The following is a 10,925-nucleotide window of genomic DNA, read 5'->3' as shown; positions in this document are numbered from 1 at the left end:
TTTTTAGACTTTATCCTGTTAAAAGCCTTTTGTGGCATGGGTAAATTCTTTCATCAGTTCCACAGTGGTTGAATGAGAAGGTATTTTAAAAGTATCTGTACATTTCGCTTTGATTGTTCAGCAAAGATTGTTTCCATGACCTTAGCATGTAGTTATTTGGGTGGTAGCTGCTGTGTAGAGGCATAACCACAGACAGACTGGTGGTGGACCCTTTCCATGGTGCACACAGTATGGGATGAAGAATAGCAGGTCATTTTGTGATTTGTCAGAGCAGTTTTCATCTGCTCATACCAGGCTTAAAGTGTCAGAGAGTGGTTCAATTTTGCCTGCACACCATGTGTTGTGGTAGGACTTCAGAGGAAGAGAGAGACTTCCTGAGGCCAGAGAAAGACAAATACACCCAGTGGGAAGTGTGAAGGGGAAGCTCTCTGGGCCCTGTGGGTTGTTCTGGTTGGGCTAATTGCCCAGCTTGGTGGTAAATTGCAACTGCCCGAGTTTGTGTTAAATGGCTTGGAAGAAAATGGCCTGAGTAACACACATTTGTGGCACTGCTTTCTTCCAGGGCTAGGAGCTCAGCCCTTTTGGGTGTCTCCCAGTCACTTTAACTGTTCCACACAAACTGCTCCTTCTTCTAACCTAATTCTAGCCCGTCAGGAAGCTCTACTGCCTGATGTGCTGACAGCACACAGAGTGGTTGTTTAGAGATAAGTGCATGAAGATATTTGGGAAATGCTTCCTTACGACTTTAACTTCCTGCTTGCCTTAGTAGTCAATTGTCACTCTTCTAAAGAATAAGCAAAGAGAGTCTACTGAAAATATTAAAAATTAAGTGTACTATATGCATTGGTGTTACTAGGGAGGAAAGCAGCTTTGGAAAAGTTAGGTAACTTTGTTGAGCCTAAATGTCCATCTGACAAAGGACATTTTCACAGACAAATATATTTTCATCTAACTGCAGTCCTTGTTTCCATGAGAGCAGTGTTTTAAATAAACAAGAAGCTCAACATGACCTGGCAATGTGTGCTTGCAGCCCTGAAAGCCAACCATATCCTGGGCCGCATAAAGAACAGCATGGCCAGTAGGTCAAGGGAGGTGGTTCTGCCCCTATACTCCACTTCTTTGAGACCCCACCTGGAGTACTGTGTCCAGCTATGGGGTCCCCAACATAAGAAGGATGTAGTGCTGTTGGAGCAAGTCTAGGGGAGGACCATGAAGATGATCAGATGGCTAAAATACCTCTCCTGTGAAGACAAGCTGAGAGGGTTGGCTTGTTCAGCCCGGAGAAGAGAAGGCTCCGGGGAGACCTCATTGTAGCCTTCCAGTACCTGAAGAGGCCTACAGGAAAGCTGGAGAGGGACTGTTTATCAGGGAATGTAGTGACAGGACAAGATGTGATGGCTTTAAACCGAAAGAGAGGAGATTTAGATTAGACATTAGGAAGAAACTCTTCCCTGTGAGGGTGGTGAGGCCCTGGCACCGGCTGCCCAGAGAAGCTGTGGCTGCCCCCTCCCTGGCAGTGTTCAAGGCCATGCTGGGTGGGGCTTTGGGCAGCCTGATCTAGTGGAGAGTGGCCCTGCCCATAGCAGGGCAGGGTTGCAACTAGATGATCTTTATGGTTCCTTGCAATCCACACCATTCTCTGATTCTCTGACTAATACTGATTTCTCATACTTGGATAATTCTGTAATAGTGGTGTTCATTCATGCAAAAAAAATTCTATTAATATGGCATGCACATATGTGACTACTAACCGTATTAGGCTAGGTTTTACAGATTATTTTATAATGTGATTCATATACATTTCTCTCCATGTAAAAACAATGAATATATCTTGTTGAATTGTGATAATATTGAGAACAGAGAAAGAAGGCCTGCCCACAAGGTTTAAAAATAGAAAATCCAAGTCATCCTGTTCATCTGGGACCGGAGATAATATTTTATTGTAGGTTTTTAATCTTTATTTTCACTTGAGTTAATTCTATTAAAGGTTCTACGTATAATTCCAATATTTGTCACCAGATGGCAGTGCAATGACGTGCATACTCTTAATGCCTGGGTAGTAGCATAATGAGGTCATCCTCGGATCATTACGAAATAGGCATCACTTCTGCAGATTGCATTAAGCACGTCTTTCTCTACACCATTATGTTTATGCCACCAGGCTTGCTGGCAGAGCAACGACAGCTAGGATTTTTTATTACTCATAGCCAATTCAACTGTGAGACAAAAACCTTACTTAATCTTAATTTGTCCAGATACTGCTATGAGTACTTCTGTGGGCAAACGCATCTTCAGTGACAAGAGATGAAGAGCAGCAGCATTTCCCACCCGTATCAGGTCATGCAAAGAGGTGTGCCTCAGTTCCCTGCCCCTGCACTTCTGAATGGGATCCCACCTCAGGCAATCATCCACTGCCTACTGCAATCCCTACTTTCAGTGCAGAATTTCATGCTTTCCCTTGTTTCTCTCCTCCTCCCAAACGGAACAACCCCCTCTATGCCCTAATTTATCTCTCAGTTCTAGAGCGCCCTGATATATTCTGTCATGATCTACCACTGTGGCTTGAGGTAACAGTACCAATCCTAACCATGACTTGCTGCAGATTCTAGGAAGTAAGAAGAAATCAACCTGGGAGGCTAGAGAAATGTTGTGCCATAAGCCATGATTGCCTCTGTTGAGAAGCTGTTCAATCCAATAGTTTGGGATTTTCATTTGTAGATCAAGATGTGTAGCATTTACAAGTTTGCAGCACAAAAACCTCTCATGACTTTCTTCTAGAGGTCTGATGCCACACTGATTTTCAGCAGGATCCTGGTATTTGATAGGGAAATAATGCTGCAATACAGACAATTAAAAGCTACAACAGTTGCTTCTGACTGCGTCTTACGTGGCACATTGCTGGATAGTGTGTGTTTTGGAAATACACCCAAATCTTTTGATGGTGTTAGCATATACCACCAAACAGAACCTTTCTCTGTAACACACAAAATTAAACATATCAGTGATTTTCACAATTCTGTTCCTGTTTTCTGCCACTAAAATGTTTTTGACCTTAGGGGAATGGCGACTGTACTATAGACAGTTGTGCATATGCAGAATATTGTATCCATGCTAATAAATTTAGATACACAACCATTTGCAAGATCCTAGGCTATGCAGGAGTCAGAAAAGAGTCTGCTAGTACACGTAAAGGTAGTATATTACTAATACAAGAAGTCGTGACCTTTTTAAGGTCTTAAAATAAATTCCAGGCCAAAAGAAACTTTGTTAGTACAAAATTAGGGTTGTCTGTTGTGACCTTTTGAATGCCAAGTTGAATAAACCCAGGTGTTGCAATTAGTAAATAATCAAAAATTAAGTGGATGTTTATAACATAATGTTGTGGTTTTGCATGGCTGGGGTGGGGGAGTGGGGAGGGAGGGTGTGGGGGGCGGGGGGAGGGGAAGCTGCAGGGGTGGCTTCTGCAAGAAGCAGCTAAAAGCTTCCCCTAGGACAAACAGAGTAAATACCAGCCAGTTCAAGGCTGGAATTGCTGCTGACGAAGGCCAAACCACAGCGAGTCATAGCACCTATGTGTTAACATAGTTAAGAAGGAAAAAAAATTCCAAGCAGCTGCTTTTTGCCACCAGAGAAGGGAGTGAGATGTAAGAAACTCTGCAGACACCAAGGTCAGTGAAGAACGGGGGGAAAGGCACTCCAGGTGCCAGAGAGAGTCTGCTGAAGCCAGTGAAGAAGACTGTGGTGGAGCAGTTTGTCCCCTTGCAGCCCATGGACAATGACAGGGAGCAGAGACCCCCACCTAAAGCCTGTGGAGGCCCCTGCTGGAGCAGGTGGAGACATATGGAAGACACTGTGACCTATGCTGGAGCAAGCCCCTGGCAGGACCTGCAGCGCATGGAGAAAGGGGCCTCGCCAGTGCAGGTTTGCTGGGGGAACTTGTGACTCTGTGGGGATCCAGGCTGGGACTGACAATGAGAGACATTCTATAATTTCTGCCTACGCCCCATAGAAGTGACCCACACTGGGGCAGCTGGTGAGGATCTGAAGCCCCATGGGAAAGGACTCATGTTGGAGAAGTTCACGGAGGACTGTCTGCCGTGGGTGGGACCCCACGCTGCAGCAGGGGAAGGGTGGGAGGAAAATGACCCAAGGAGGGAAAAAACTCATGAGAAACTGATCAAAACCCCCATTCCCTGTCCCCTCCCTGTAACACCTGGAGGGTGAAGGAAGAGAAACCCTAAAATGATCCAGTGAAGAAGGGAGGCATGAGGGGAGGTGTTTTAAGATCTAGTGTATACTTCTTATTATCCTACTCTGGTGTCACTGGGTCTGTAGTGTATTCTAATAAATTAGATAGTTTCTTTATTTCATGTTGAGTCTATTTTACCTGTGACGCTAATTGCAGAATGATCTCTCCCTGTCCTTATCTAGACTTCTAAGCCTCCTAATATCTATTTTCTCCTGTCCAGCTGAAAAGGGTAGTGATAGAGTGGCTTTAGTGGGCATCTGGCCTCCAGCCAGGGTCAAACCACCACACGGAAGGCACTGGAAGAGGAACTTCAGGGGATCCATTTTGTCTGCTTTAAAGTGTCTTTTTGTTAACTGGTATCACTGGCATGGTGTAGCAATCATTGAGTCACAAAGACTCTGGGCAGTTAGCTAGGAGAGTAACTCTCTGGGGTTGTCCTGATGAATGAGAAAAACATGAAATAATATAATGTCAACGAATGCGAGGAAGTGATTGAGTGGACATCAGGTTCATTTGTACATCACCCTAAGATGTTTGACAGCTCAACAAAGTCTAAAACCAGTGCGAGTATACACATTATGGCTATACTGTGAGTCTGACTAATGATGGCAAGCTATGGATGCATGAGCATTTTAAATACCCGTTTATCTTTTTTTTTTCTTTTCAGATACATGTATCATTTTCTTCTTTCCAGAAGTCAGAATTTTATCTATTTTACTGGACTTTCATTTACTATTTTTAGCTACAGCCACGGAAATACAAGAATAGTATGGAATTCGCAAATACTCTTTGCTCCTCCTATTAACTTTTTTATAGTACAGAGGAAGTTGTGGTTCTGTCTTTGATTGGTTGTAGGTTTTATTACTAACCTGGCTTGGAAAGCTCTGCCTGAAACAATAGCAATTTTATTACACAGCATTTACAATAACGTGACTACTACTCATCTCCCTTTTCCCATCTACTGCACTCTCACTCTCTACAATAGTCACATAATTTCTAACACATACTTCACTTCCTTTACATGCCTTCCAGTTTTAAAAAAATATTGGTTTGCTCTTCAGTTGTCCCTTTTTTTTTTTGTCTAGACTTGATATTGAATCCTAAATACACTACAAAGCATAGCTCTTTGGACAGTCAAGGTGATTAAGCTTTAGAGGTCCTAAACCGTAACTCTTACTACCTCCCTCATGTTCCGCCACCGCCTGACTTCGTGTCTTTGCTTCCTCTGCTATCTGTATTCTCTGATTTTCAAAGGTTTAAATCTGGGTTCAGATCGATGTTGTACACCCACAGTTCTGTTTCAGGAGCAGGTGGGCTGATAAAGTAACACGTGCTGTCTGGGAGCTTGTTTTCTCCAGATCCTGTTACACGCTCAGAGATAAGAAGAAAAGGACTGAGAAGTGTCTTGTGCCTCAAATGGAATAACAAGGCAGAGGAACTAAAAAAATTCCTCGATGGACAAGGAAATACCATGGATTTAGGCCTGTTACAGAATTAACTTTAATATCATGCTTGATGCTGATTTCTCAAGAGAACTGTACCTGCAGTGTTCTAGCTCCAGTAACTATTAACCACAGGGGATTATCTGGAGCTCTTCAGTGCTATAGTTGTATTAATACAACAAAGAGTGCAGTAATTTTCTCCTGAAGTCTTGCTCTGTTGTTCTGGAGTTTCCCCTGTATGATGCAAAGCTGCACAGGCACCTGAAGCATGCAGTCTACTACAGCATAAGAGCCAAGAACCGATTACCAGGCTTTCTGTGAGGCCTCTGGCAGACCAATGGGTTCTTTGAGAATCCACACACCAAAGCACAGAGGTGAAACAAAGCAACTGAGCACCTAGCAGGCAAGGAGGAGAGAAAAGTGTAGTCTTGTGCTGTGGGTGAGACATGTTGCCCAAGTAGAAGAGTGCCCAAGGAAGGCAATGTCTGACTTCGCAGCTCTGAGATAAAAGTCACCTTTATAACGAAGGCTGTTGCTCTGTGAGGAATCGCGTAGTGTGCAGCAGATATAACAAGGCCTCACTCCGCTCAGATTTGTCTCCAACATCTAACTCAGTGAACGCTTCTCCCGTGCTGTCGGGGATCTCCCGCCCATCTCCCACAGCCCTCAGGCGCTCCTTTCGCCAGGCTGTGACCCTCAGCATCCCTCAGGTTATGCCTGCCTCACCCTTCCGCTGCAGGGCTCCCCGCCTGCCTGCCTGCCTGTTTCCCTCATGGGAGACCCCAGCAAGGGATTCCTCTGCCCGGGGACAGCCTGTCCCGGAGCCCACAGGACCCAAACGCTCCCGAGGCCAGTACTCTAACACAATATAGTTGGACTATCCAGCTTCTGGGTGGGTCACCCTCTCAGACGATGCCGCCGCCGGTACACATTCGTCTGCATAGACGCGGAGACCGACCTCTCACCAGGCGCACCAAGCCCGGCCGTACGCCGGCGCCGAAAAGGAGCGGCCAGGGCCGTGGCACCATAACCAGACAGGGCGCCCCCTCGACCGCGCAGAGCGGCGCAGGCGCGAACCCCTCCCAACAGCCAACAACGAGCAGGAGCAGTGGCGGGGAAGGCAGCGCGGGCGGTGGTGGGCGGGGAAGGCAGCGCGGGCGGTGGTGGGCGGGGCTTTCCTCAGGGACGTTACAACTCGTCGAGGTTGGCGGCGGCGCCATTTTGAATTAGCTGAGGGTCGGAAGCGGTGGTTGCCGAAGCGGGCTCCTTCTCTAGAGAGAAAGGAGCGAGGTCTGAACATGGCAGCGAATAGGAACTTGAAGCAAGTGCGGATCGAGAACAGCTCCCCGGCGGCGCCGCTGGGCATGGTGGGGGGTGGCGGCGGCGGCGGCGGCGGCAACCTGAAAGGGTTGCGGGGCCTAGAAACGGAGAATGAGGCAGCGGCGGCCATGGCGCTGGTGCCGAGCAAAGAAGGTGGAGATGAAGAACAGGAGGTTGGATTCACCATCGATATCAAAAGCTTTCTTAAACCCGGTGAGAAGAGTTACACGCAGCGCTGCCGGCTGTTCGTGGGGAATCTGCCAACTGATATCACCGAGGAAGATTTCAAGCGTCTCTTCGAGCGCTACGGGGAGCCTAGCGAGGTCTTCATCAATCGGGACCGTGGCTTTGGCTTCATTCGCCTGGTGAGCATTCGCGCGAGCTTCTCTGGCTGCCTCGTAACGCAGGGGCTGCTTTTGCGAGCGGGAGACTTCGGTCCCTCGCCTTTCCTTGTCGGGTGGGTGTAAAAAGACAGCAGGGGCCCCTCGTTCTTTCTTTCTTTCTCTGCCCTTGCCGCTAGCGCTGTTTCCTCTGCTTCCTCTTCCCTCTCCTCCCTCCCTCCCTTCCCTTCCCCCCCCCCCCCCCTTTTTGCCTCTGTACATCCAAGGCTGCATTGTGAGCCGCTTTCACAGCCCCTAACGTTTTACGTTCCCTCCACACTACGCTGTACTCCGCTGATTTCATGCCCCCTCCACTGTGATTTTTCAGTGAATGGAAGATGTGATTGCGCGATCTGTTTTGTTCGTGTAATACCTGTATAAAGACTTACTAACTGGGAAAATTTATCTTACTTTACGAATAAAGGCAAGTCCTTTTTTGTGCTGACGCAAATTTCAGCCTGTACATGACGAATATAGGTTTTATCTATGAAAGCAGAGTTAAAATTTAAGAGACTCGACTGGATTGTTCTGAATAACCACCGCTCTCACATCGTGAAAACGGAACGTGATCCCGGAATTGCAAAGAAATGGGATCTTGGCTTTAAATTACTTGTTTCCAGTCAAGACTAGATTTTCAGTGATAATACAGTATTTGATTAAATACGCTCAAGTTGAACATGCAAGAAAGGAATCGTCTGAAAAGCTTATGATACTGAATTTAAATACCAATTTAATGTGCAGGATTAGTTTTCATGCCTGCCATGTCTGGAATGCACTGATTTATCTCTGGGATGTAGAACAGCTTTTGAGTGATTCTGAGACTAGCTTTAGAGTGATTTGGGTTGTTTCTAGTTGGGATTTTTCCATAGATTTTACTGGTTAGGATTTTTTTTTTCTTTTTGGTTGTCATCCTAAAGTGCTTGTGGCATACATGTTTTACCCTGAGAATCCCCCAGCCCGAAAAAGCACTTTTCTGGAGGAAATGGGTTGTATTTACATGTCATTACTCAGTTTTGAATGTCATACAGATTAGATATAGTTTTTATTTGAAATTCGCTTTTCAGTATGGTCAATTTACCTAGTCAAACTGTGGAGAAAATGGCTATGATCTAAAGAACTGTTTCTTTAAATGTAAGGGGTTGCAGGTATCTAATTCAGTGAACAGCTCTGAAGCGAGGGAAGAAAGTTATTGGTACAGCATGTGTCATGAATATGGGTGTAGAGAGCCCCAAAATGTGAGCAGAACAAATACATGTGCAAAGAAGGTAATTTCATCGTTTGTTGATGAAATTCAAATTGGACATCAATTGAGAGTTCATTTAACAGTCCTTATGAGCAAATGTGCTATTTTCATTTACTTAACAAACTGAAACCCCATGCACCTTAGATCCTATGTTGTGATCTTGGAGAAAACTATTTCCTACTATATAGAGGTAGGGATGTAGAATACAAACATCTGAGTAAATAAATTTAAAAAAGTATCAAGTTTTCAACTCTACTGAAAGCCTTTACAGAGCAGCACAAATGTATCCATCATTATGTGAATTTGTTAAATCTAATGTGCAACAGAAATATATGTTTATGTTGTGTGTTAGAACAAATCATAAGGGATGATGAGTGCTTGCTGTTTCCCCCCTCCCCCCCTTCAGTCACTGGACAAGAGCTTCGGTGGGTTTTTTTGAGGGGAAAACAAAGCTGAATGACCCTAATGCTAATGTCCTCAAGTTAATAAATAAATAAATAAGGAATGAAAAGTTACATTTTTGGTGGGGAGGTGGGGGGGAAACAAAAAAATTATGTGTGTTGTCTTTGAAAATAAAATATATAAAATATTTTTATCTTGAAAAAGGAATCTAGGACACTGGCTGAAATAGCAAAGGCAGAACTTGATGGTACTATTTTGAAGAGCAGGCCACTTCGAATTCGATTTGCTACCCATGGAGCTGCCCTTACAGTCAAGAATCTTTCACCTGTTGTTTCTAATGAGCTGCTGGAACAAGCATTCTCTCAATTTGGGCCTGTGGAAAGAGCTGTTGTTGTAGTAGATGACCGTGGCAGAGCTACAGGAAAAGGTTTTGTAGAGTTTGCAGCAAAACCTCCAGCACGGAAAGCTCTAGAAAGATGCAGTGATGGGGCATTCTTGCTAACAACGTAAGTTCACAGGCTTTCATTTGAATTTGTGTGTATATATTCCTGATGTAAAAGAGAACTGCATTCATAGGTGTTCCCTAGTTCTTATTTTATTTTCAAATTACGAAAGCTGGGAGGTGAGAAGTTTAAGGTGGTTTACATTAATACCCCAAATATTGCTGATGTTGGGGTTTTTTTGAGGAAAAGGATCTCTCTGCTTGCTGTTCATAAGACCTGTAATTAGCATGGGAGAGTCTGATAGCAACATTTTGCTTTTCCTTGTCTATATGCAATATTGCTTTTCTAGTGAGACTTACTTTTGTTGACTGCACTCTTTTTGATCCCAGTAAGAGAATAACAAAACAATACTCATCTGTTTATCAGCAGAACAATGTACTACATTACTGACACCCCTGTAAACTTGGGAAAGTGTTCCTGTATTTATTTCTGTCTCAAGTGTTATTTATGTCTTGGAAGGCCAGAAGTACTTTTTTTTTTCCTTGACTGAAGGTTGTGATTCTGCAGAAGTTAATGGCATTGATCTCTGGAAAACATTTCAAGGGCAAGCAAACTTGCAAATAACAGCTCTTCTTTCTTGCATATCTCAGTGCTGTACTTGCTGAAGAGACTTAACTGCTTTGCATTTACCACACTTGCTAGCCATGTTTTTGAACACTTTCTTAAAGACTGTGGTACAGTAGGTATTGTGGATTTTGATTGCCATCAAATTGGGGAAGTTACAGTTCTTTTCCTGTCCTGGGTGTGCTGTTGATCTTTTGTCTGCTTGAGAACTTTCTCATAAATCTTGCTGAAACAGAAGAGTATTCACCTGCTTTTGTTGGGTTCATTTCTGGCTCTTTCAGCATGTGAAGGTGCTTCCTAATGTGCTGGCTGTGACCATGAAGTCCAGCAGAGGATGAGGAAGGAAAAAATGTAGCCAGGAGAATGTGGGTGGGGGAAGGGTCAGGAGTTTGTCCTTTCTTGTGATAGTCTCATAAATCTGAAATGATCTGGTGGCTGTGAAGTAAACTGAGTCTGAATACATCTTTATAGTGTTACCTCTAGGTGCCAGCAATTTATTCTTATCCCCTGAGTTTTCTTGGCATTAGTATTTGAATGGAAGTACAGTGAGCCAAACGACTAATCTAGTTCAGTGTTACATCAGTGCTATTTTTGGCATGAGGGTTATGGCAGGGAAACAGAAGCTAAGATATGAGGGAGGGTATTCTTGTTTTACCAGCTGGATAGATGAGTTGGATTGAATTGACCATCTACTTGGGGCCTGAGTAAATAAAAAGCACTTGGTCTCTGTCTTGCTTAGGTGGCTGACATGTTCCCTGATGCCCAGTTGCAAAGATAATTAGCATGAATACTTTGATGTTTTGCATTAGAATCATAAATTTT

At 44.4% G+C, this 10,925-nt stretch overlaps 1 protein-coding gene across 1 annotated transcript in view; it reads left to right on the top strand.

The window, feature by feature from the left end:
• Positions 1 to 6,989: 6,989 nt before the first annotated feature.
• PSPC1 (paraspeckle component 1) overlaps positions 6,990 to 10,925 on the top strand; it is a gene marked incomplete at its 5' end in the record, with an annotated part of 38,104 nt that continues 34,168 nt past the window's right edge. The window contains 2 exons of the mRNA XM_084274955.1: positions 6,990 to 7,376; positions 9,241 to 9,542. Coding sequence (XP_084131081.1) covers positions 6,990 to 7,376; positions 9,241 to 9,542 — 689 coding nt within the window. The remainder of the gene's footprint in view (positions 7,377 to 9,240; positions 9,543 to 10,925) is intronic.

Source organism: Gallinula chloropus (genome assembly GCF_964237585.1).
Source record: "Gallinula chloropus genome assembly, chromosome: 1".
Classification (NCBI taxonomy): domain Eukaryota; kingdom Metazoa; phylum Chordata; class Aves; order Gruiformes; family Rallidae; genus Gallinula; species Gallinula chloropus.
This window is presented reverse-complemented; position numbering and strand designations above follow the sequence as displayed.